Source organism: Symphalangus syndactylus, chromosome 10 (assembly GCF_028878055.3).
Source record: "Symphalangus syndactylus isolate Jambi chromosome 10, NHGRI_mSymSyn1-v2.1_pri, whole genome shotgun sequence".
NCBI lineage: Eukaryota > Metazoa > Chordata > Mammalia > Primates > Hylobatidae > Symphalangus > Symphalangus syndactylus.
This window is the reverse complement of record NC_072432.2, coordinates 100,209,223-100,235,706: the sequence shown is the minus strand read 5'-3', so window position 1 is coordinate 100,235,706 and position 26,484 is coordinate 100,209,223. Positions and strand designations below refer to the sequence as shown.

General features: G+C 50.6%; 1 protein-coding gene across 4 annotated transcripts in view; it reads left to right on the top strand.

Annotated features, from left to right (window-relative positions):
• Positions 1-1,795: 1,795 nt before the first annotated feature.
• ESYT3 (extended synaptotagmin 3) overlaps positions 1,796-26,484 on the top strand; it is a 47,258-nt gene continuing 22,569 nt past the window's right edge. For 3 of the 4 annotated variants that reach the window (XM_055295266.2, XM_055295264.2, XM_055295265.2), the window contains exons 1-4: positions 1,796-3,106; positions 20,244-20,285; positions 23,406-23,540; positions 25,782-25,858. In XM_055295266.2, the coding sequence (XP_055151241.2) occupies positions 2,780-3,106; positions 20,244-20,285; positions 23,406-23,540; positions 25,782-25,858 (581 nt within the window). In that variant the 5' untranslated portion in view covers positions 1,796-2,779. The remainder of the gene's footprint in view (positions 3,107-20,243; positions 20,286-23,405; positions 23,541-25,781; positions 25,859-26,484) is intronic. The other variant, XM_063610704.1, reaches the window with a different exon arrangement.

The following is a 26,484-nucleotide window of genomic DNA, read 5'->3' as shown; positions in this document are numbered from 1 at the left end:
AGGCTCTGGAAGGCATTATTCTCCCCAGGTTTTGCTGTGATCAAACCATCTACAAAATATTTTTTTGCTGGTAGTAGTAACTAGATGTCCAGGTCAAGGGAAATAAAGTCTCCAGTGTTCTAGGCACAGATTCCATCCCAGGTAGGGTATAGAGTTTTCAATGCCATATTCTCAATGTTCTCGTATATTTAATTTGTGAGAGTAATTTAATGACATAAATAAGGTTTTAAAAGGGGGCGGGGCAGGCACGGTGGCTCACGCCTGTAATCTCAGCACTTTGGGCGGCTGAGGTGGGTGGATTGAGGTCAGGAGTTCGAGACGAGCCTGGCCAACATGGTGAAACTCCATCTTTACTAAAAATACAAAAATTATCTGGGCATGGTGGCAGGTGTCTATAATCCTAGCTACTCAGGAAGCTAAGGCAGGAGAATCGCTTGAATCTGGGAGGCTGAGGTTGCGGTGAGCTGAGATTCCCTCACTGCACTCCAGATGGGGCAACAGAGCGAGACTCCATCTCAAAAAATAAATAAAATAAAATAAAAAATAAAATAAATTTAAAAAGGGGGAGTGAGATCATAATCCCATCACCCTAACGTACTTTGGAGAAGTTTTAGAAGAGGAACATTCCAGGTAGAGAGAACAGCAAGTACAAAAGCCTTGCAGCATAAATGAGCTTGATGTGTTTAAGGAAAGAAAGGCGATGCCGCTGGGGATGGCAATATCCCACAGGTCTCAGGCTGGGCATCTGTCTCAGTGGGTGTCCATCCACTTCACAAACCAACAACCTTCCTTTCTCTAGTAATCTCCCCACAAACTCACTACCTTCCACACCCCCTCCCAAACTAACCCAGGTTGAGGTGTGGACCTGCTGTGTGTGAAGGACGAAGGGGATGATAGATTCAGTTGGATCCTGTCTCCAAGGGATTTGGAATTGGGACAGGGTAAGGGTCAAGGCAGTCTCTCTGGATTGGTGAGACCTGTGTCCTCCATCTCGGGATGTTGGGGGGAAAGTGCTGTGTTCTGCACTTCAACCAGACAGGCAGGTCAGCAGGGAGGGCCACAAGGATGAGGAGCGTAGTTCTGGCAGTTAGCTTCCTGGTCCATCCATCCTGAGAGCCAGACACATTCTGCCTCAGCTTCCAGGAGAATTCCCAGTATCCCTATCGTACACTCTCTTTTGCTTCAGCAGACCTGTGTTAACTAATAGAGAAATATTTTGAGGAAAGAATTCTGTGGTCAAATAATCTGGGAAACACTGGGTTAAACAGAATTTAATAACTTTTTGTCTGAAGGACTTCTCAGAGCCTTTACTAGGACTGTGTACATGCAACTCTCAAGAAGGAACTCCAGCAAGCAGCATTTCTTCCGTTGATTTCCCAGGCTACACTGGGAGAATGTTAAGTTGGGGGACTTTCAGCGTCTGTTTTGGCTGAGTCCTGGAAAGCCAAGAACGATAGAGAAGGGTCCAGGTATTCTGACCACCAGGAACTCACCTATTGTTGAAAAAACTCATTGCAATAAGTAATTTTATCCAAGAGAGAGGATAAAGCCAAAGAGAGAAAAGGAGAGTGAGAGAGCAAGTCAGAACGAGAATGAGAGAGAGGGTGGGGGGGAGAGGGAGAGAGAGAGAGAAAAGGAAAGAGAAGAGAATATTTTGATTGCTATCCATCGGCTCCAGCCTTTCGATAAAGCTGTTGAAAGAGTATAGAGTCATTTCCAAATCACTCCGGTATATCTGTCAACTCCAAAATCACATTCCAGTAATTGATGTGAGCCCTTTCATGTGGCCGCCTGAAATATATGCTATCCACAAGACGACTTACTATCCGAACTTAAGAGATTCAGAGCTCCACCTGCTCTGATCATTAAAGGCATAGAAACCATGGGCTTCATCATTGACTCCCAGGCACCTCGGGGCTTCCTCTTCATCTTTCCTTTTATTCGCCGGTCGCTTGCCCTTGTTGGGCACCCCACAGATGGCCAAGACGGGCCGGCGCCCGGAAGTTCCCCGTCTGATGATGTAGGGAATGACGATCCAAACTGACACCTAGAAGAGAGGGTGGGGAGAGCGGGGCAGAGGGTTTTGTGGCGCGCAGGAGGGGCCCTGAGCTCGGCTCGATGAGGCTGGGGGCTAGGTCCAAGCTTTATAGTTGCCAGAGGAGCTGGCAGCGTTGCAGGCTCTAGAGGCCAGTTGGAGGGCCGGGACGCAGGACCTGAGGCTGGGGAGGCCTGGCTGAGCCTGTCCAGGGAGGGCCTCGAATGCCAGCTGAGTCCAGACTATACTGTGTGTTATAGACCGCGTGTAGGAAACAGGTTTTAGGTGATGTTTATCCATGATAAGCCAGTTGTACACAGGTGTTGATGAGTCATTAACCACCTAGGGCAGCATTTGGTCCACCCGGACTGGCGAGTGCACACCTGCAGCTGACGCCTGCGCCACGTGCTGGGGTCGGAGGCCGAGCTCACCGGCTGGTTGCTCTTTAGAGCGGGCAGGAGCCAGGCGGGCGGCCCGCCCCCCTAGGGCGGAGACTTCCGGAGCTGCGACTCACTGGAGCCGAGAGCTGGGGCGGGGCGGCGCGGCGCGGCGCGGCTCGGTGCATTTCCAGGCGCCGCTCTCTGCCGCAGGGAACCCTGAGCTCGGCGCGCCAAGAGTCCCAGCAGGGCAAGGGGGCGCGGCGTCCTGGTCCTCGAGCTCGGGAGACAGATGCGCATGGGCGTGAGGGCATGCGGACCTAAGCTCGGGTGAAGCTCTCGGGAAGGGCAAGACTGCGGCGACGAGATGCGAGCAGAGGAGCCCTGCGCCCCCGGGGCCCCCAGCGCCCCGGGAGCCCAGCGCGCGCCGGGCCCCGAGCTGCGCCTGTCCAGCCAGCTGCTGCCCGAGCTCTGTACCTTCGTGGTGCGCGTGCTGTTCTACTTGGGGCCTGTCTACCTAGCTGGCTACCTGGGGCTCAGCATAACCTGGTTGCTGCTCGGCGCCCTGCTGTGGATGTGGTGGCGCAGGAACCGCCGCGGGAAGCTCGGGCGCCTGGCCGCCGCCTTCGAATTCCTTGACAATGAACGCGAGTTCATCAGCCGCGAGCTGCGGGGCCAGCACCTGCCAGCCTGGGTGAGCCGAGCCGGGCGGGGGTCGGAGGTGGGGAGATACCTTTCGAGGTTCGGAGGAACTTGTGGTCAGCGGGGAGCTGGTGCGCGCAAACCCGAGGGAGGGCGGGAGTCCGGCGACCCGCACACCCCGTTCCCCGCCGTTCCCGGCGCGCAGACCCTGGGGGCGGTGACCGTCCCCTCCCGCGGCGCGCAGCACCCTCAGGTCCACCTCTGGTCCGACTGCGGTGGGAGCGGGGAACCTGGGTTTCATTTAAGGCCCCAGAGCCCGAGAGAAGTCACGGGCAGGCCACACCCAGGAGAAAAACAAGGGCGTCTGGGACTTCGCAGACTTACTCGGGTTGGAATCAGAAGGCATTTCTTCCACCCGCCTGTTGATTCAGAGAACGAACGCCGGACGCAAAACGTAGATGGGCAAATACCGCAGTGACAGAAACGGCGGGCCCAGTTGCTTTCGGCCGAGGCCTGGACTGCGGGAGGGGGTGGGCTCCGCGGGGCTGGAGGTGGAGTGGCGGATACGGCCGGGAGACCGACGGCGCCGGGCCCCGGGCCTCCTTCCCTCCCTCCCTCCGCCGGATAGGGATGCTGGCGCACGCACACTGCCCCGACAGACCCATCTCCTGGGGTGGCATGGGCGGCACTACGATTCCTCAAACGCTTCTGGTCCTGGCTTACCTAACACAACCCAAGTTTTGGGCCCCATCGCATAACTCCCAGGGTGGCACAGAGGTACCCTGGGTAATTCTTATGATTAGGTGAGCTTGGGAAACACCGGCAAGAGGGGTGTTCCGTCCAAGGGTTGTTCTGCGGCAAACCTTACTGTCTCTCCGGTTCTAGGGCTCTGCGTTCTCAGATTTCTTCCAGATACTCTCAGGCCCACGGGGGAGGCCGCCAGACCCCTCATTGTCTCTAGCCTGTGGCCTATAAAGTCCAGCAGGGCCACAGGTTCCTCCTGACAGTAGTCTCCAAAGTGGGGTGTGAGAAAAAAATATAAGGCCCATTTGGTTTATCTTATAAGAGAAATGAAGTCTTATTGTATCAGTCTGCCATAACTGAGTACGACAGGCTGCGTGGCTTAAGCAGCAGACACTTTTTTCCTTTCCTTTCTAGAGCCCCGAAGTCCAAGATCAAGGTGTTGGCAGGGTTGGTTTCTCCTGCGGCCTCTGCTGGCTTGCAGCTGGCTGTCTTCCTACTGTCTTCACACCGTCTTCTGTGTCCTGAGCTCTTCTTAGAAGGACATCAGTCATATTGGATTAAGGCTCACTCTAATGAACTCATTTTATCTTAATTACCACTTTAAAAACCCTACCTGCAAATAGAATCACATTCTGAGGAACTGAGAATTAGCACTTCAAAGTGAGCATACACTTCATAACACTTAATATTTAATGTACAATTTGATGGTAAAGCTTTGTAAATAGCTTACATATATGGGGGATGAGGGGCCAAAGACTCTTCCTGATAAGGGTGCACACTTTTCTACGGTAGTAGCCATAGGGGTAGCGCACCGGGCCTGACTCCCACAGACTTTGGTCATCCTGATGGTTCTGTGGGCTTGTGATTCTGAAAGGTGTGGACCCAGCAAGCAGGCTCGACCTGTCCACACCCCTTGCACACAGTTGAGGGAGTCCAGGCCACCTGTCAGATCTCTGTTTTGTCCCCCTTGGTGGCCTTAGCCCATGAGGGTGGGCCTGTGAGTCTTCACCAAGTAACACCCCTTCTTTTCTCCCCTTCTGTATCAGGGAAGCCTCTAGACACTTAGCTATATGTAAAGGCAGTATTTCTGAAATTGGGTCAAAAATCAGATCGTGTAGGGGCATGGACATCCTCCCTGCCTCTCCCCCACATACATCACAGAGATAGTTCTGGCCTCTGTTGGGGACCAGGAGCAACATGGGCCTAGCCAACAGGGAGCTCAGCCTGAACTCAAGAAGGCACCTCCTGGGTTTTCACCCCACAACCCATATCCCAGGCTTGACCCAGCTGGGTAGAGGGACACTCAGAGGAAGGTGATGCTCTCTCTCCTACCAAGAGGGCAGTCTCGGGTGGGGGACAGATGCATAACAGGTCATTGCCATCGAGGAGAATTGGAGCCAGGAGTCAGAACAGGGTCTAGTCAGGTAGAAGGCTTGGTATGAAGGACACCCTACCAGGTTTCCATATCATATTGTCCCCGGATCACAGCCCCCTTTCTCCTTGACAAGGACCTGGGAAAGGCTGGCCTCAGCCTGCATTTTGCAGACTCGCCTAGCTGGCTTGTCTGGCCAGGTTGAAGGACCAGGGCCCGGATAACCTGTTGGATTGAGCCACTGGTGCGGCACAGCACAGGGCATTCTGGCCGAGGGAGGTGGTGAGCACAGCGTGGAGGTGTGACATGGCCACTGCATGAGGGAGCGCTGTGTGCTGGGCCTGGCTGAAGTGTGTGGTAGGGGTTGATGTGTGACAGGGTCAGGTTGAGGCAGACTTGATGGAGGCTGGCCCTGTTCTGAAGGCTCGAAGGAGCCTTGGATGCTTCTGAAAGGCCTTTCAGAAAGCAGCACAGTGGGACGAGGAAGGCTGGAGGAGACGGGCCAGTTGGGAAGGTGATTTCAGCCAAGACGGTAGTAATGAGGGAGGAGAATGGGAGATGCGTGGGAGTGGGACTTTAGATGCGTGGTGGCCTCTAGAGTAGGGGTGCAGGGGGATCCAGGGGTCTTCCAGGGCGCTCTCTGGTTTAGGGAGCTGGTTGACCATTACTGTGATTGGGATTCCAGGATGAGAAACAAGTCTGGGGAGGTTGATTGCCTGTATGAACATCTGTGAAGTGCATACAAATAGATGCAGGTGTGGGCTTTTCACCCACCTTGTGAAGGTTTCCACGCCCAGTGATGATATGGAAAACCTGCAGTCTACCTGGTTGAATATTCTTCTCTCTGCCTCTTTAGGAACACAAACTGTGAAGGCAAAGAGAGACAAGGCTCTGGGCGTGGTGGGGGCAGCAGGGCCCTTGCACAAGATTTTGGGCACGGATGAATGGATCTCTTCATCATCACATGCTGACCTTTTAGCATGCCTTCCCTCTTGAGAACTGATTTCTCTGCGTGAAAGAGAGGATGATGGCTTATGACCTCCTTTGGTATCAAGACATATAAGTTAACAGATGGCAAATCAGTAGTTGGGGGACTGAAGAAAAGTTGAACAGCTCAAGGGCACCACACTCAGACCTGCGTTGCATGTTGTGTGAGTTGGCTCTGTACCCTGGCCCCCAGTGGGGGAGGGCTGGATATCCGGCCACCTGCTGCTTGTCAAGCTCTATGCTGCTTAGAAGGGGCACCTTTTTCTAATTTGCACCAACTTCCTGTGAAGGGGTGGAGACCAAGGCCTGGCTGAGCTGAGGCGGGGATTCCATCCTTCCCCTCTGCCATCCAAGGCAGCCATCGTCAGCCAGTCCTCAGTCATGCACGGCTTTGCTGCCTGGTCTTAGACTCCTTCTCAACATTTTGCTCCAAGATGCCGCCTCCAGGTGATCATAGAAATTGCTCTCCCTGGCTGAACCTGTTTCCCCACCTGTAAAAGGAGGTTGTATTGGATGATCTTTCAGAGTCATTTTGGCCCTGATGTCTGATTTCTAGTCAAACTTCAGACAATCCTGCTTCTCCTCCAGGTCCCCAGCCATGGGAGATATAGCTGGAAGGAAGAATTCTCCTTACTAGAAGAGGCCTTGAAGGAAGAACCTGTGGATCCCCTTTGTCTTGTGAATGTGGCCTGACCACATGGGGAAGAAGGCAGGGTGGCCCCCGCAGCTCGCCCTTGAACAGAGGGTTCGAGAGGCTGCATGTTTACATGCGGATTCTCCTCTCTCACAGTGTTTATGTGTACTTTTGAAGGAATGAAGAGCCTCCTCAGTCAGCTGTCCTTGTCGGGTAGGGACTGTGTATAGCACAGTGACAAGCACGGAGCCCTTGATGTTACTCATTTAATTGTAGGCCTCAGCAAGCCACAAAAGCTTTGTTGCCACACATGGTTGTGGTGAGTCGACTGTTTGAAAAGCTGCTTGCACAGAGCCAGACACAAGCGAATGCCCAGTGGGGGTTGTCCCTTTATGTTCCTCTGTTTCCCGGGCTTCCTAACTACCTTTTCCTAATATGAAATGAATGGCCAGGTGTCCCAGTGGCAAGCTCGTCTTTCCGGCATCTGGATGACTGTCAAGGGGTGGAGCGAGCAGAAGGGACGCGCAGAGCACTTTTGTGGAACCCCCTGCACCCTAGCTCTTCCCGGAGCCTGCTCCTATGGGTTCTTGGAGTCCCAGCTGTGCTGCCCGCACCAGAGCTGCCTTCTGATCTTCAGGGCCTGTCCTTCATGCTCTGGGCTCCTAAGACCCTTCTTGGGGTAACCTTTGCTGCTTTGCTTCCCTGCCCACCTCCCTTGGTAGGGGCCCCTGCGTGGAGCTCTGCAGCCTTCACTCCTGGATTTGTGCACGGATCAGCCCTTCACTGACCTGTGAATTTCCAGTTACTCATTCAGCCATTGATCAGTGCTTCAACTGGATGATTGGGTTGCTTATCAGATAATTGATTTGCCCCTGCCATGATTGGGCCCCTGTGAGGAGGGAAGTTTGAAATCCTCACATCGCTCCAGGTTGGGGGAATGAGAGCTGGTAGTAGGAAAATAGCCTGAGGCAGTGTAGAGAGGAGAAAGAGCTGTGAGAAAACGCTGCATTTTGTCTGTGGTTTCTAGCCAGGCTGGCTCGCCTTTCCGCTGGTAGCAATCAGTTACACCAGTTGGCAGCTTTGTGAGGGGCAGTGAACTCTTGTGTGTCTGCTGGTGAGGTGGTCGTGATGTGAAGTGGTGGAAGTCATTGGAGTCATTCACGGAGGGATCTTGAGAAGCCCCTTGTCCTCTTTGGGCCTCTGATTTCTCTGAAAATCGTGACATTTTAGGAGATGTTCTATAGAGTCTTCATAGCTGTAGGGTCTGCAATCATTAACCAGTCCCGAGTCAGCTTTTCTCTGGCAACATATACCCCACAGCACCCCACTTGCCGCCTTTCATGCCTGTCCCCATCTAACTGGGTGCGCTCTAGGGCTGCCGGCAGAAGCAGGCACCAGGGGAAAAAGGTGAGCCGTTCACACAAAGCGATGGGCATTCTGAGGCACAGAACAGTGTCCCTGGGATTGCCCGCTCCAAGCCTCCCTGCCAGCCACTCAGGCAGACAGCCAAGGGCTGAGTGCTTTGCTTACCTAGTGCTGAGAGCTTGACACTCTTTCTGTGGCTGGAGCAGCAGTCGTTCCAGGACCCAGGCTCTCAGGGTCTGTCCTGAGATACTTCAGTTCATTAGAGGAAGTAAATGCAGTGACAGCTCTGAGCTAACCTGGGCACTCTCAGATTAGATCACAAAGCCTGATGCTTGGAGCCAAGGCCACGGAACCTGATTTTAAACATCAGGACTGGTTGGGCACTGCTTGGAATCAGGGAGACTTCTTACCCTTGAGGTCCCTGCAGCCCTGTGAAGTTATTCAAATGGCTTGGAGTCAGGCCTGTCCTTGGGAAGAAGAGGCAGATAGATTTTTAGTCATGCCTTTGGGGTTTCTGCCCCATGTCTTAATAATGGTTCATGGACTTATCATGTCTTGGGCCAGGATTGGGCAATACGAGTGACAGAGTATGGGCCTTCTTTCTTCCAAGCCCAACAGAGGGATCTTAGGCATCCATGTGTTCATTCCTATACTCACTCAGCAAGCATTTATCGAGAACTTGCAGTGTGTCAGGCACAGAGCTGCAGGCGGGGCAGCATGAGTACACATGGCCCCTGCCCTTGAGGAACCCATGAGCTAGATGGAGATTCAGACCTGCGAGGGTAGCCTCTTCTGATAGAGCATGATCAGTTCTCTGACGTGGCTCTGAGTCTGAGGCTCCGAGAAAGCATGGGTGAGGGGCTCTATCCTCGGCTGGAAGTGGCCCAGGAAGCCTTCTTGGAGGAAGAGGCACTATGGTATTGCTGGCTGTGGTAGGGAGTTGGGGACTTGGCCCACAGTCTATTACAGGTTAGGTCAGTTGAGCTCATTATTGCATCTTGGGGTGAGCAGATTCTGGGACAGCAATGTGTGATACCTGAGCTCACATGAGACTGCTTACTGCTTCATTTACAAGGGGCTGAATCTTTCTGGGACAGGAGTGTCCAGGCAACCTTTTCTCAGCCAGGGGCCTGAGGCCCTGAGTAACTGAGAGGTCACATGGTGGATGAGGATCAGGGCCATGAGTAGGGACAGGCCCTTTTGTCCTGTGTTGCAGCCCCCTCTCCAGTGGGCAGGAAGGTGGGGAGAGATGGTCACCGGCTCCCACTGGGTCCTGGCCCAGAATCTTGGTGGCAGGCAGAGATAGCACTTCTGTGGGAATGTCTCTGGTGACTTTGGGGAGGGGGCTCTGGGAGGTGTGAGCTGCCCCCTGAAGACTTGGGAGGGCCACAACCCAGCTACCTCAGGGAGCAGGGGCTGAGACCTGGCCTGCCTTGCTCCTTCGCCTCCCCTTCCCACTTCTCCCAGCAGAGTTCAGGGATTTCTGATTCTCTGGGAACCTGGAGCTTGTAGCACAAAAGTGCTCACATGTGCTTGAGGCAAGTGATTTCCTTTTCCTCCTCCTCCTCCTCAACTGCAAATATTGAAGACGGATTTAAGATGTTTTTCTGCCCCATTGAGAATTATTAAAGAGACAAAGCACTTTTTTTTTTTTTTTAGGTGCTGTGTATTTCAAGCTAAGGATATGAGACTTGATTTCCTCAGGTCACAGAGGGATGCAGAACCCAGGTCCCATAAGCCCTATCTCTGTGGGAGGGCAGGCCGAGAAGCCCCGTGCCAGTGTGTCATGAGTCATGAGCCTTGGAAATCTCGGAATAAAAAGCCAAGGAAATTGTCTAGGCTATAGGATGTTTCAAGACCCCAGAATCACCCACTCTATTCCTTTGCCCATGTTGTATTTACTTTTTAACATAACTGGTTATAAACTGTCTAAAAATGTGTTTTTTTTCTGGTCATGAAAGTAAACATTCTCATTGGAGAATATTTGGAAATGGCATAAAAGTTAAAATTGGGATAAGCATTTTACAATCCCTCCACCCAGAGATACAGTATGTTTGGGTGTGCTTCCTTTATATAGAAAATATATGAAAACAGTTTCTTAAAAACTTGTACTTTTTTCTTTTATTTTTTATGTCCTTAACATTATATTACATTCTCCAAACAAACTTCTAAGGACGATCATATCCTTCATATGAATATACCACAAGTTGTGTAATTGTTTCTCTAACCTTGATTATATCGGTTACTTCGAGGCTTTCCTGGTCACATGGCTAGCGGAGGTGGGTGGTGGTTCCTCTGTCCGCAGTTTCTCCCTCTGATCTGTGCATCTAGATTCTGTGACTCATCCTTCAAGTCCAAGCTCAGGCCCCACCCCCAGGACTCTTCTCCATGGGCTCCTACAGAGCTCTGAGCATGTGTCTGTCACTCCGCCTCCCAGACTGATTTGTAACCTACCTATTTTTTTTTTTTTTTTTTTTGAGACGGAGTCTCGCTCTGTCACCCAGGCTGGAGTGCAGTGGCGCAATCTCGGCTCACTGCAAGCTCCGCCTCCCGGGTTCACGCCATTCTCCTGCCTCAGCCTCTCCGAGTAGCTGGGACTACAGGCGCCCGCCACCAAGCCCGGCTAATTTTTTGTATTTTTAGTAGAGACGGGGTTTCACCGTGGTCTCGATCTCCTGACCTCGTGATCCGCCCGCCTCGGCCTCCCAAAGTGCTGGGATTACAAGCGTGAACCACCGCGCCCAGCCAAACCCACCTATTTTTATGGCTAACTTTTCCTCCAGGCTGAAAATTCTTTTAAGATAAGGTATATGTCTTGTACTTATCTGTAGCTTCAGCTGCTAGCTCAGTGCCCAGTTCATAGTAAGGACTCAATAGAAATCTGCTGAATGAATGCTACGGTGAATGCCTGCCGTGTAAATCTTAGTCCACATTTCTCAATTTAATTAGTGTGGATTCCTAGAAGTTTATGAAGATTCTTAAGGACACTTTTGTCCATTCACTGTGGTCTTATCAGCATTGAATATTATCTTTTGGGGCCTTTGCTAGTTTGATAAGCAAGAGGATAAGTTTTTTTTAACTTCTAGGAATTACCAACCCTAACTGGATCATTGAACTCTCTGAACTTACTATCATCGCTTAGGTCCCCTTTAAAAAACTACTCTGTGGACAGCTCAGTGCCACCCCCCTCTGCTTTGAGCCCTTATTCCTTAGCAAAGAGTGACAGTGTTCAGTGTCAGTGTTCTCATCACTGTGACTAGTGGAATTTCATCTGCTCAGTTCTACTGGGTTCAGCTGATTTAGGCCAGTTTGCTGGCTGCGTGTGTTAAGGAGCTGTGGATTACAGAACAGTGCCAGACAGATTTTCAAGTTGGCAAAGCAATTGTTTCTCTCAAAGTACTTGAGCTGGGTAATTTAAAGCAGAAGGGTTGGAAGATTTAAAAGTAGTTTTAATGGTTAAATGTTTGCCTTCCAAGAACAGAGGGAAAAAAGGACAAAGGCTGTGCATCAGGAGAAAAGTGAAATCAAAGGACCACTTGGCTTGTAAAGCAGGAACCACTGAACAGGCAGCCGCAGAGCAGCAGCCGATCTTGGGAAGACAGGAGCCAGCCTGAAGTCCAATGGCCTGTTTTTGTAGGACATCTCTGTAGGACACTCAGAATGAGTGGGTCTCCTCTCAGCAGTTAGTTAGCAGGGGTGTATTGTCTGTAAGAATATCCTTTGGAGTAGGGAAGAGCCATGAGGCTATTTTTAGGAAACTGTGTCTTTGCACATGTGTGTGAGTCTGCGGATGTGTCTGTGTAGTTGTGTGTGTGTCTGTGTGTGTGTCTGCATATCTGTGTTTGTGCATCTCTCTGTGTCTGTGTGACTACATGGCTGCTCCGTGGGAGAGCTGCCACCCCGTGCGAGGGAGCTGGCAGAATTCACCGAATGACAGGGAGGCCCTTTAAGTGAGGCTCCTTAGTCCCTCCGCCTCCCAAGAGGGTCTGGTGGCCCAAGCTCTTGTCAAGGCCTCCCATCCCAACCCCAGACTCATCTGTGTGGACCCTACCAAAATCTTGGCTCCGATGGGAGGCAGCTGTCATTCTGGCTCCATTTCCTCACTGCTGTGGAATCATTTTTCCTAAAGGGTTTAAGAAACAGTGCACAGACATCACCACCCGAAGATGGAGTATTGATGTGGGCCTCTTTGGTGGCCTGTCTAGCATGGAATTCTACTTAGACTTGAATTTGATTTACCTCTTCTCTCTAAATTCTCATCACCACTGCTCCCTTGACAATGCCTAAAAACACTGTCATTGAAATATTAGCTGACTTTGCCTGGAACACGTCGGCTCAAGTACACTAACAGCATCAAGAGGTACGTTAGTTTAGGGAGGCCTCAGATGGGGAGGGTGGAGGGTTGTGAACTGTTTAAACTTCTCTGATGGGTAGTACAGGGAGGACAGCAGACATCGGAGAGTCTGTGACTTGACCATGTGTCTGGGCATCTTTGGAATTTTCCAGGCCTGCTTTGGGGAAATGTTCTCACCTATAATACATCAGTGAGGATAGCATACATGTTTTATGGGAATGCAGCTTGCTAGAGAGCTGGATTTGTATCTAACACCAAACCATTTAGAAGTCCACTGTTTCCGTGGATCTGGGAAGAACAGGAATTAACAGCCCCACTTATTAATCAGCAAGAAACCTGAGGCTGAAGGGAGTTAAGACCAAAACCCTGTGTTCTAAGTCCCCAGGCACGCGTCCTTCTCTTCCTCCTGCCTGGCTACAGAAAGCAGGTATGAGGTGGGGGTGGCTCACCTTTTAGAGGGCAGAGCAGGCCCAGAGCCAGGGAAATCATAATATTCTGTATTTTGCCTTTTGGCTCTGGTCTCCCCTTGCTCTTTGTGGAAGAATTCCCTTTATAAAGGAGTTGAGGTCTGTAGGCTGCTGTAAGAACTTGGTGACACAGCAGTGTTCTCCTAGGAGTGACAGCTGGAAACCCAGGCTGTGACTTTCAAACTTAGTCAGGAACTCCCGGAGGCAGAGGAGCCACCTTCTTCCAGGGCCTGAGCAAGCCCTCCAGCCTGGGGAGCCCTGTCCACTCGTTCTTCCACACCCTCTGCTAAGATCAGAACCACCAGGAGCTTGTTAAAGACACAGGTTTCCAGGCCCCTGCCCCAGTCCTCTGGAATCAAAATCATCTGACCGAGCAGCTGTACTGTAGCGAGCTCTCCAGGTGGGACTGTTGAACACAGAAGTCTGAGAATCGCTGCAGAGCTCTGCACTGCCAGGTGGTGTGGGTGACTCCCCACTAGCTGGTCTCAGAGACTCCCAGCCTTGTGGGGAACTGCAACAAAAGCTCAGTGATTTTAGGGCTCAGTTCGGTGTGAGCCACTCATCTTATTTTTCAGCCCTCTCTTTGTTTTACCAGTGAGGAAAGACACAAGGCAGAGGCTCAGATTGGGTGCGTTTGCCGAGCTTCACTATGCAGCGCCGCCATTGGGCAGAGTTTCACATGGGCGCCTGACAGGCATTGGGCCCAGCTCTCTGTGGCTGTCTTTATCTGAGCCACAGATCCCTGGGCCAGTCAGCGAGGCCAGGGAAACACCAGCCGTGTTCCTCCTTCCATCTCAACCGCTTACACTGTGTTGGAAATCCTCCTCATTCTCTGTTCCTCCCTTGCAGTGGTGGCCAGAGGCACTAGGAAACTCAGCAGAGAATTTGCTGCACTCTGGGTGAGGCAGAACTGGACACATAGCTCAAGTGACCCTGTTCTGGCACGTACTTGAGGTCAGAGGGGTCAGAGTGCCTGCACCTCCCAGGTCTGTACAACTTCCAGCAAGAGTTACCACTTCCAGAACGCTTATTCTGATCCAGGAAGGATACCGAGCATCATCCATGCATTTAGTCTTTTCAGGAACTGTGAAGTTGACAGGCAGTATCGTACCCATCTCGCAGATGAGAAAGCTGAGGCTTACAGAGGTGGAATTTTAAATACACAGGGAATAGGTTAGAAAAACACTAAGGAATGGACTTCAAATGCTGACATTTCAGGTGGAGGATGGGGAGGAGAGGAAATGGATGAGAAGATTTGAGGCTTGGGCTCAAATCATATGCAGGTGAGATCTGGGTTCTGATCACATGGGTAATCCTGTTAAGTACTAACTAGTCTCTGAGTCTCCTCATTTGTAAAATGGGAATAATGATTTTTAGAGTGTTGGGAGCATCAAATGAAAGTGTTTATGGAATGCCCTTTGTAAGTCATAAGGCGTGGCCTCTACCAATCAGGGCTAAAGCCCCATGAGGGCAGTTGCCTGCTAAATCCCAGACTTTATAAAAGAGGTTTCTGTAAAACCTTACGTGATGCTGTGTGAGGTTTTCTTAGGAGGAGTAGTGGATGGAGTGGAAAAGCACAGACCCTGTGGTCAGACAGACCCATGCTTGGGTCTCCGTTCTAGCACTCCACTACTGGAGATTATAAGTCATGTAACCTCTCTGAACTTCAGTTTCCTTATCTGTAAAATGGGGCAAACAAGGGATTAGGTGAGTATTAAATGACATGAGATGACATGAACTCAAAAAGGTTGAAAATAGGATGGAAAATACGCAACTGGCCAAGTCCGAAACAAAAGAAAGCTGAGGTAGCAATTGTCATATTAGACAAAATAGAATAGAACTCAAAGACAAAGAAGGTTGTTATATGCTTGTAAAGGGTAATAATGATATACCTGGGCATGGTGGCTCACACCTGTAATCCTAACAGTTTGGGTGGCTGAGGCAGGTGGATGGTTTGAGCCCAGGAGTTCACAACCAGCATGGGCAACATGGCAAAGCCCCATCTCTACAAAAAATTAGAAAATAAGCTAGACATGGTGGCATGTACCTGTAGTCTCAGCTACTAGGGAGGCCAAGGCGGTCGGATAGCTTGAGCCCAGGAGTTTGAGACTAGCCTGTGTAACATGACCTAACCCCGTCTCTACCAAAAAAAAAAAAAAAAAAAAAACACCAAAACAAACAAACATTAGGGGTGGTGGTGCATACCTGTAGTCCTAGCTACTTGGGAGGCTGAGGTAGGAGGATTGCTTGAGCCTGGGAGGTCAAGGCTGCAGTAGGCCAAAATCACACCACTGCGCTCCAGCCTGAGTGACACAGTGAGACCTTGTCTCAATAATTACGATAATCACAGACATATATGTATTACATAATATAAACTGGAAATATAAATCAACAACCGACATGAGGAAGTAGATAAATCAACAGTTGGGCTTGGAAACTTTTAATACATCCCTTTCTGAAAATGATAAATGAAGCAGGCAAAGACTAAGCAAGGATAAAGCATATTAGAAGGACGTGATTAATAACCTGATCACACTTGGAATGGTCATGGAAATTAATCATGTACTAGGCCACAAGGAATTATCAACATATTCCAGTGAATTGACAATCCTACAGACTGCTCAGGCCACAAAGAAATAAAATTATTATTAGAAAATAACAAAAATATATGTCTATTGAAATCTCACATGTCTAGATATTTTAAAACATTACTATTTTGAAAACTCATTAAGAGGAAGTCATAATGGGAATAGAAAAATGACAGCAGAATAGCAATTTATTTTGTCAAAAACTAGAGGAATTTATACCTTTGAATTCATTTATTACAAAACAAAAATGGAAAATAAATGATATTCCCCAAACTCATGAAGTTCAACTCTAAAAACATAAAAGAGCAACAGATTTAAATCAAAGAAAGAGTTCTGGGAGAATCAATGAACAATTAGAACTATTAACAAATTTCAGCACAGTTGCCCAGAAAATAAAATACCACACAGTAATCTAACAAAAAATATACAGGACTTTTATAGAAAAAGAGTTGGAAAGTTTGATCTTACATGTGAATAGAAAATGTGAATAAATAAAGGGTGTTCATGATGCAATATTTAACCGTGTCAGCCCACAAGTTAACTTATAATTTTAAAAATATAACAATTGAAATCTCAGGAGGATTTTTTTTTGTAGATTGACAAGCTGATTCTAAAATTCATACAGAACAATAAATATCTACTATTATCTAAATCAGTGTGAAGAAGAAAAGCAAAATGGGGAATCGCCGGCCGGGTGCGGTGGCTCATGCCTGTAATCCCCAGCACGCTGGGAGGCCGAGGCTGGTGGATCAGGAGTTCAGGAGTTCAAGACCAGCCTGGCCAACATGGCGAAACCCTGTCTCTGCTAAAAATACAAAAAATTAGCCAGACATGGTGGCAGGTGCCTGTAATCCCAGCTACTCTGGAGGCTGAGGCTGGAGAATTGCTTGAACCCAGGAGGTGGAGGTTGCAGTGAGCCGAGATTGCACTATTGCACTCCAGCCTGGGTGACAAAAAATGAAACTCCCATCTAAAAAAAAAAAAAAAAAAATGTAGGGGAGGGGATTCACCCTACCCCAGTTCATTTGGCAAAGACACAGCGATTAAAACCACGTGATACTGGAACAGGCCGACTGATGGAGTTGAATGGCAAGTCCAGAAACACACCAAAGTGCATATGAGGAGCTAGTTTCTGAGTGAAGCAGATTCACAAGTCAAGGAAAAAGATGGAATTTTTTTATGTGTTGGTTGAAAATTGCCTTAGTGAAAGTATGGAGGGAGAAAAAAATTGTATCTTTGTCTCACCTTATGTAAAAAAATCCAGAGAGATTAAAGACCTAAACATGAAAGCCAACAGATAAAAATCCAGAGTAACTTTGAGAATGTGGGATGGGAAAAGATTTCTTCAAGTTCCAAAAAAAGACCAATTATAATGGAAGAATAGATTAATCTGTCGATGTCAAAATGGGAAAGCACTGAGGATGAGTCATTGCTCCCTAAGAATCAGTCTCTATGATTTCATCCCCTGCTCCAAACTTACTCAGGGGCAGTCACAAGGAATATGGTCTGGCTCTTGCACCTCGGCTCACTGGGAGTGAAGGCAGGTGCTGAGATTCAGGCTAAGGGAGGGGCTTCAGGTCCCTAGGCAGGGTAGGAGACTTGCGGTCTCTTATTTTCTTGGACTGAATTGTTGCTCTCTTCAGGGGGTTCAGACTCATCCATGATGGAGCCTCTTGGTGAGGAGCCTCAAATACAGGTGTGGGTAATCGAGAGAAACTACGACAGCTTAATCAGTGTGGGCCTTGGTCATTCTGTTGCTGCCTACACTTTCTTTTTTTCTTCCTTTTTTTTTTGAGATAGAGTCTCACTCTGTGGCCCAGGCTGGAGTGCAGCGGTGTGATCTTGACTCACTGCAACCTGTGCCTCCAGGGTTCAAGCAGTTCTTCTGCCTCAGCCTCCTGAGTAGCTGGGATTACAGGTGTGTGCCACCATGCCCACCTAATTTTCATATGTTTTAGTGGAGATGGAGTTTTGCCATGTTGACCAGGCTGGTCTCAAACTCTTGGGCTCAAGTGATCCACCTGCCTCAGCCTCCCAAAGCGCTGGGATTATAGGCATGAGACACAGTTCCCGGCCTTGCTTCCTACATTTTCAGGATGCGTGTGGGTCACCCTGAGGCAAGGAGTGGGCTGGTCATTGATCCCAACCCTGACTGAATTCCAGCATCATACCAGGAGCTTGTGAAAAATAAGTTGGTGAGCCCCACCCTTGATATACTCTGATTCAGTGGCATGAGGCAGCTCAGGAATCTTCATTTGACCAACTCCCTAGAGTGGCCAGGGTTGGACCCACCAAGCAGGATCACCTTTCGGGGTCCAGAGGTCAGAACTACTCAGCTCCTGAAGTCACAAAACCACCCGGGCCAAGGGTGTGGGATGGGAAGTGTGATGCTTGGGCTGGAAGGAGGACAGCTACTGGTGAGGTCAGCAAGTTCCTCTGAGAATGCTCCCTCTTCCCACCTTAGTATTGATTCTGTATCAGAGTGATCTGTTAGTTGCCTGCCTGTGAGTTCCTTGAGGGCAAGGACCATGCTTCATTCATTCATTCCACAAATATTTATTAAGACCTTCATATGTTAGAAACAGGCTTTAGTAGGGGTGAGGCCCAGTCAGCCCTCCTAGAGCTTCCAGTGTGTAGGGAGGTAGGCAGCAAGACCAGGCAGCTCTAGTAAAGTGTATCAAATGCTGCAATGGAGAACCAGCAGGTGCCTCACTTATCCCCAACTTGGGACACCCAGAGAGGCGTCCTGCAAGTGAAGTGTAAGATAGTGACGAACGGATCAATCAAAGGGGAGTAGGGAGGACTGTTTCAGACACACAAAATGACACATGCAGGCCTTTGGTAGGAACAGAAAAGGTAAAGGTGGTTGGATTGAAAGGGACCAGTGGGAGTGGGCGATGAGGCCATGACATGACCTGGGTCTCCTCTCTAGGCCTATGTGCAGTAATTTCTACTTTAGTACTGGGCAGTGTAATAGGAAGAAACGGAAAGGTCTTGCCTTCCATTTGCCTGGTTCCCAGCTGAGACCAGACCCAGGGTAGCTGCAGGGAATGTGTGCTGAGCAGGTGGCATCACCCCCACTGAACTGAGCTCCTGCCCACTCTCCCCACAATTCCTTCCCGCATCGATCTCTTCTGTTTCTGTGGGCTGGGCCAGCTGCACCTCTGGGAACCAGGCTGTATTTTCTCTTCTGTACCTGGGAATACAAACTTTTCTGAGTTAGTAGAGGCCACTGCCCAGAGCAAGGGAAACTGAGGCTGGGAGAATAGTATCCCAAGAGAGAATGGGAGAATGGTGTCCCAAGAGTCTCAGAAGCACTGAACTCCTCTGACCAATCAAGGCTGTTAAAAACTGTTCCAGGAGAATTGAATTTCTCTGTCCCCCACTTTGGGAATGGCTGTGATCCTGAACGAGTGCTGCAGGCCAGGGCATGTGTTTGAGTCTTTACGGCAACCCCAAAGCTGGCTCCGGACCTGGCACTCGGTAGGTGTGCGAACTTGCAGGGACACATCTGCTTAGTCCCAGGACAGTGGCCTTTCTGATCCCCCAGATAGAGGGGGCAGGCCCTTTCCCCACTGTGGGTGGTCCCAGGCCCACTCTGAATCTGACCCAAGCCAGCCTCATGCTCAGGGGACTTGGGGCATGGCCACAGTGATGGCTGTGGCTGCTGTTTTGGTGAACAGTGTTTTATGCAGGTACCCTGTACATGTCCACACCTACTCCTGGAGGGAGATTAAGCCCTCTCAGAATCATGTCATGCACAGGTCAGCCAACAGGACTGTCCCTCCACTACTCCACCCACCTTCCACTGTTCCCCCTTCCCACACTGGGGTTCACCCAGCAAGTGGAGCTGGAGTGGCTAGGGGTTGTGACCCCGTAGTTGGAAGCTATGTGACTATAGGAAGGGCCTAAGGGGAGGGGAGGAGGCTTGGGAGGGGCTTCTGGGAGCCAAGGTGGGCAGAGGTGGGAGGGGCGCCCCACAGCACCCCACTCCTTAGTTGTCTATGAAAACATCAAATTGTTAAGTACTTATCACTGGGTGGTAGAATTGCCTAATATTTTTTCTTTTTGTTTAGCTGATGTTTGCATTTTCTAATTTTTCTGCGGAGACTGCGTATTGTTTGTGTCATTGAAATGAATAAGGGGGATGGAATTTGCAAGGAGCAACCTGTGTTATCCTGGGGGCTTCCAGGTCGGGGGTCCTGTGCTTCCCCAGGAGTGGGGATTTACTTGCGTGTGCAAACAAGCAGTTTCCAGCCCTCCCTTTCCTCCTCGCCTTCCATGGCCTCTCCCACCTCAGCCTCCGCGTGGGGCTGGGGTAGAGGGGAGGGGTGAAACCGCTTGGAGTCCTGTCCTGCCCGCCACCACGTGCCCAGAAACGCCCACACGAGCCTTGGAGCTGGGCTGCACTGCGGCATCAGTGCCAGCTCGTTGTCTGTTTATTTGCTGCCTGCTCCACCGGCTGGTGTGCTATTTGAGGGCAGGACCGGTTCCGAGTTGCCGGGGCTGGAGGCCGAGTGGGTGCGGAGAGTGCGCTTGTGACCGGCGTGGAGGCGGCAGGGAGGAAGGGTTGAGGCGCAGCGCGTGGGTGGAATGGGGAGCCCGCCAGCCTGGCTTGCCTGGTTCCCAGAGAGTGTGCGGCTTCAAGTCTAACTTCCCCTCGGGGCTTCTTTCCTAGATCCACTTCCCGGATGTGGAGCGGGTCGAGTGGGCCAACAAGGTAAGGCCGCTGGCAGGACCTAGCAGGGCCCGACACATGCCAGCCTCGTCCTCCCCGCGGCTGTCACCCCCACAGCCTGATGGGGGCCTCACGGCAGTTTCCTTGCCTGACACGGGCAGGGATGCTCCCTTTCCCTCTTCTTTCACCAGAATGTCTTGCTTTTGTTGACAACAACAAATTGAAATGAATACGTGGTCACAGCAGAAAAATTAGAAAATACAGAGAAGTATAGAGAAAGGTACAAACCCCACTGGCTCACCAGGCCAGGAGCTGTACTTTCCTAGGGAGAGGAAGACATTAACTAGACAACAGCTTCTGGACACTGCCTGGTTTCCTGCCTAGATCCAACACCATTGCTGCGCAGTCTTGGGCAGACTGCCTAACACCTCTGAGCTGGCTTCCTTATCCGTGAAGTGGGAATAATTAGAGTCCTTGCCCTGGCTCGATTCACTGACATCACTAATGTAATTGCTGTTAGGTCACCCCTGGGAACTCCCCTTGGGCTCTGCTGCCACATGTCCCAAGGAGGCTCCTGCTGGATGATGACCCCTGGCCGAGCCCTCCCCAGCAGGAATCCTGACTTCAGAGAGGACGAACCGGAGGCCTGCCCCTCCCTGATCTGCCCAGACCTGTCCCTAACTGTGAGGGCTCCATGGCAGTCCCCAGCTCAAATCTCCTGACTGAGGAATGTTTCTAATACAAACCTTGCCTCTGGGAGGAGGCTTAGCCCACAGCAGGAATGGCTTAGGTTAGGTATAAGAAAGGACTTCCTGATGGATGTTGATCCAAGATTGCTATTTTCACATTACCAGAGGTGTCATTGCTGAGTGCATCAAAAAGCATTCCCTCGCCGGGCATGGTAGCACACACTGGGGTCACATCTGCTTGGGAGGCTGAGTCAGGAGGATCACTTCAGCCTAGGAGTTCAAGGCCAGCTTGGGCAACATGGCAAGACTCCATCTCAAAAACAACAGTAACAACAAAAGAACAGAGAACATTCTCAGCCTCTGGGTAAATTTGGAAGAAGCAGGTTGCTGCTTTAAGAGGAGTGACTGGGTTTCTGGGTATTCATGCAGGACCCAGTGCCTCTGGGGCAAACCTTGTAGAGTTCCTCCTGCACTGTGTTAGCTGGTTCATGGATCTCTGCCTGCGTTACGTCTTTCTTTCAGTAATACACAGAGGCCCACACAAGGCGTTGGAGATGTAAGACTGTTGGGATATGAGGCTTCCACCTTCGTCTTGGATGAGAAGACACAGACAGTTGTGTAGGTAAACCACATACTAGGGCACTGAGTGTGTCCTAACGAGCTTTAAACTCAGGAGGCACTTGGCCAGTGACAAACCAGCGAGACAGGAAGACGAGACCAGACCCGAGAAAGTAGAACCTGGGGTTTGGAGAGGCCTTTGAGAGAGATGGGAACAATGAGCCCTAAAATCTCACAGCCTTTAGGCTCCTCCAATGATGGCTTTGGAAGGGGCACATGGAGGAAGGACATGCATATTTAAACTGAAGCCAAAGCCCACAGGAAAGATACAGTCTTGTATCTCCAACGCCTTGTGTGGGCCTCTGTGTATTACTGAAAGAAAGACGTAACGCAGGCAGAGATCGATGAACCAGCTAACATAGTGCAGGAGGAACTCTACAAGGTTTGCCCCAGAGGCACTGGGTCCTGCATGAATACCCAGAAACCCAGTCACTCCTCTTAAAGCAGCAACCTGCTTCTTCCAGATTTACCCAGAGGCTGAGAATGTTCTCTGTTCTTTTGTTGTTACTGTTGTTTTTGAGATGGAGTCTTGCCATGTTGCCCAAGCTGGCCTTGAACTCCTGGGCTGAAGCGATCTTCCTGCCTCAACCTCCCAAGGAGTTGTGACCCCGGTGTGTGCTACCATGCCCGGCTAAGGAATGCTTTTTGATGCACTCAGCAATGACACCTCTGGTAATGTGAAAATAGCAATCTTGGATCAACATCCATCAGCTCGGGTAACATAGGGGGACCCTATCTCTACAAAAACATTAAAAAGCCAGGTGTGGTGGTGCACGCATGTAGTCCCAGCCACCCAGGAGGCTGTGGTGGGAAGGCACTTAAGCCTGGGAGGTCGAGGCTGCAGTGAGCTGTAATCATGCCACTGCACTCCAGCCTGGGTGACAGAGCGAGACCTTGTCTTAAAAAAGAAGGCCAGGTGTGGTGGCTCACGCCTGTAATCCCAGCATTTCGAGAGGCCGAGGCGGACAGATAACTTGAGGCCAGGAGTTTGAGACCAGTCTGGGCAACATGGTGAAACCCTGTCTCTACTAAAAATAATAAAAAAAAAAAATTTAAAAAATTCACTGGGTGTGGTGGCAGGTACCTGTAATCTCAGCTACTTGGGAGATTCACTTGAACCAGGCAGGAGAATCGCTTGAACCAGGAGGTGGAGGTTGTAGTGAGCCAAGGTCGTGCCATTGCACTCCAGCCTGGGCAACAAGAGCAAAACTCCGTTTAAAAAGAAAAGAAAAAGAAAAAAAGATGGAGAAGGCTTGCCCCAAACAGAACGTACCTGCTGGCTGGCCCTCCCTCCATTCCCCTCTGATTTCCACCATCCTCCCCTGTCTCTGCCACCTTCCTTCTCCCCAGGTCCTGCGCTGGGTTCCCAAACCAGCACAGTGAGTCATTCTGCTGCAGAAATCGGGCAAAGGCTGCCTTTTCTGATTGCTAGAAAATTAAATCCACAGGAAACAATTTAACTTTCTCTTCTGTAATTTTTTTCTTACACTTCTGGCATCTGCTACTTTTTGTTTAAACCACAGTGTAGAATGAGATTATGTTTTAGCACAGAACTAAAGGGCTTCCTAATATTAAATGTAGTGAATGAGTGTTTCATGGTGATCTGCGGAATAGCACCAAATCTTGGGGTCCTGCTGCCTGCATGACAGTGGGAACCACAGCTGTAGTTATCAGATGTTTGACGGACAGACAGATGAACAGGTGAGCAGGTGGGTGGACAGGCAGGCAGGTGAATGCTGCAGCATAGGAACCCCCACCCCAAGACCAGGCTGCAGAGAATCAGGACCTTGTCCCATGTGGGTCTGCAGTGGGGGTACCGGCCTGACTTACCGAGAGCCTCTTCCCGTCTTCCCAGATCATCTCTCAGACCTGGCCCTACCTAAGCATGATCATGGAAAGCAAGTTCCGGGAGAAACTTGAGCCCAAGATCCGAGAGAAGAGCATCCACCTGAGGACCTTTACCTTTACCAAGCTCTACTTTGGACAGAAGGTGGGTGTGTCTTGGGCGGGTCATCCTGGACTGGCTGTGCAGTCTTGTCTCTGTTCCCTCTCCTCCCACCTTTCTCCCACCCAGGTCAGTCATATGACTGCAAAGATCCCACTGGACCTTACAGGGGGACAACCCCTGAACCACCACCTGCATTTCCCAGCCTGTCAGCCTCAGTAGACACCCTTCCACCACATCCCTGTACCATCATCTCCCCAGGTTCCAAGGAAGCCTGGCTCACAGGGAACAGAAAGGAGAAGTGGGAGATATTCCCACTTTTCTTAATGAAAACTTTGAAGATGTGCCATGGTGGTAGCCAGACAGATACAAAGATGGAAATCAGTTGCTAACCTCAGTGCCGGTGAACACACACTCACGGTTTGGATAGTGGGTGCCGCCAAGCGCTTTATATTCTCCACTAATTGGCTGTTATAGCACTCAGTGTTATGAGTCCATGCTAGTTCTGTGAAGATCAGCAGGTGTCCCAGGGTGAAATGGTCTGTGGCCAACGAAGTTTGTGTCAGCAAATGTCATGGTCCCTGTTCTAGACTGGGCTTCCGTTTCAGCCTTAGTGCCCTACTCCTCCTGCCTCAAAGTGCCTCCAGTGGCTTGAGTCTTTTGATCATCCAAAATGTATCCCCCAGCCAGAGACCACTGTGACCCAGTAAATGAGAGGCACTGGCATCTGGTCTTCCCCACAACGAGCAGGTGTCCAAGTACAGGCCAGCCTGCTGAGAGCTGTCTGCCAGCCCTGCCTGGCTAGCCCCTGAGCAGGGGTGGATTAGGCAGGCTTGAGCCCTGGAGATTGGGATTTCTGCCATTCAAACTGGCTTGTGCCAGCATCTGTTGGTTCATGCATTCATTTCTTGTTTCATTCACCTGTGACTTATTGAGCACGTGCTGTGTGCTGGGCATCGTAGAGTGGGTGTGGCTGCACCCCTTCCTGTGGGAGGAACACATCAACCAGTGGATGACAACATGGCAGTATCTGCGTGCATGATGGCAGAGGAATGCGAGTTCAGAAATGGAGGGGTGGAGGGGCTGTGGGAGTCAGGGAAGAGTTCCAGGAAAAGGTGATGGCTCAGTTGGCTTTTGAAGAATTCAGCAGGCTAGGAGCCAAGGAGCTTGCAGGGTGCTGTGTTCACAGCAGAGCCTGCTCAGTCAGGCTGCTCCTCTGGTGGTTGTATCTATGCCAGAGGTCTCCAACTCTCAGTACCAGGCTGCACACCAGGAGGTCAGCAGCCAGGATGAGCATTGCTGCCTGAGCTCCGCCTCCTGTCAGATCGGCGGCGGCATTAAATTCTCATAGGAGCACAAAACCCTGTGTGAACTGTGCATGTGAGGGATCTAGGTTGCATGTTCCTTATGAGAAGCTAATGCCTGATGATCTGAGGTGGAAAAGTTTCCTCCCCAAACCATTTCCCACCCCACCCCCGGTCTGTGGAAAAATTATCTTCCAAGAAACTGGTCCCTGGTGCCAAAAAGATTGGGGACCATTGGTCTATGGGATGTAGCACTGCTAGCATGCAATGCTAAGAAATGATATTTACCATATCAGAAGAACCTGCAGGGGGAAGCCGCAGGCTGAACAGATGTCCCAGCCCTGCAGGAGAAACACCTGCCCCCTGATCCTGGCATTCAGTGCTTTCCATGTCCTGGCCACCCCTCTCCCCTCTGCTCTTCCATTCCCCACATGTTCCCTCCTCTACATCGTGGGGTCACAGAGGACTCCTCACACGACCCTCCTGGGCTTGGCCAGGACCCAGTGCACTCACCACACCCCCTTTCTTCACATACCCATGAACATTAAAAAAATTTTTTTTCAGCTGCCATAAGCATTCATTCACACCTGTGAGTGTTGCCAGTTTCCTCCAGTTCCCGTGCCTATGCCCAGCTCCACCCTGTGCTGTGGGGCCAGTGACTTGACTTCTCTAAGCTCTAGTTTCCTCACGTGTAAAGGGAAAGGACCCACTTCCAGAGTTGCTATGGGGCATGAACAACAGGCCTGGCCTCAGGGCCACTCTGTGTGGCTGTGTGAGTAGGGGCAGGAAGGGAGAGAAAGGAGGGGGCACATTCTAGGGAGGGACGTCTCTGGGCTGCAGGATAGATTTACATGTCTGTGCCTCATCCTGGAAGTATGATGGTCATGCTCGTTGCTGACAAAGCCCAGTGCCGGGGGGAGAGCTGGCAGCTGTCCCCTGCTACAAGAAGCCTCTGACCTAGCCCTTTTGGCATTTCTTCCAGTGTCCCAGAGTCAACGGTGTCAAGGCACACACTAACACGTGCAATCGAAGACGTGTGACTGTGGACCTGCAGATCTGGTGAGCTCTATCGGGCCAGGTATGGGCTTCGGGGTGCAGGGGACACTGTGGGAACAGCTAGTTTGAAGATGCAGTAGTATATGTATACACTCTGACTTGGGATGTGGAACCCCTCACAGGACCCTCCCCTCCTCCCAGCTTCTCCCATCCCCTGGCATACTCTGGGTTCCAAGGCCCAGGCAGCAGAGCTTTCTTGGAAGCCAGGCCTGGGTCACTTGGAGGGTCAGACCAGCTGCCTCAGAGAGGATGTGTCTAGTGGGAGCAAGTGTGACAAGAAGATGTGAGGTCTCATTGTGAGGCCCAGGGAGTTCCAAGCACAGGCTGAGAGAGGTCAGCTGGAGACCTGGGCTCTGCGGCACCTCAGGAAAATAGAGAATGCAAAGACACATAAGTGACTAGTTCAGGGGGTTGGGCAAGGATATCTCTTTGAAATGAGGTTCATAATGGATGTGAGTCAAGAAGAAGGGAGATTCAGTCCAGGAAGCCTTCCTGGAAGTGGCAAGATTTGAATTGCACTTTAAAAGACAAAGGACCAACTCCTGAGGATCCAGAGTGTTGCCATTCCTTTCCCATGTCTCATTCTGCCCTTAGCCTAGAGGCTGGCACTGACAGCATGTTGGGAAGAT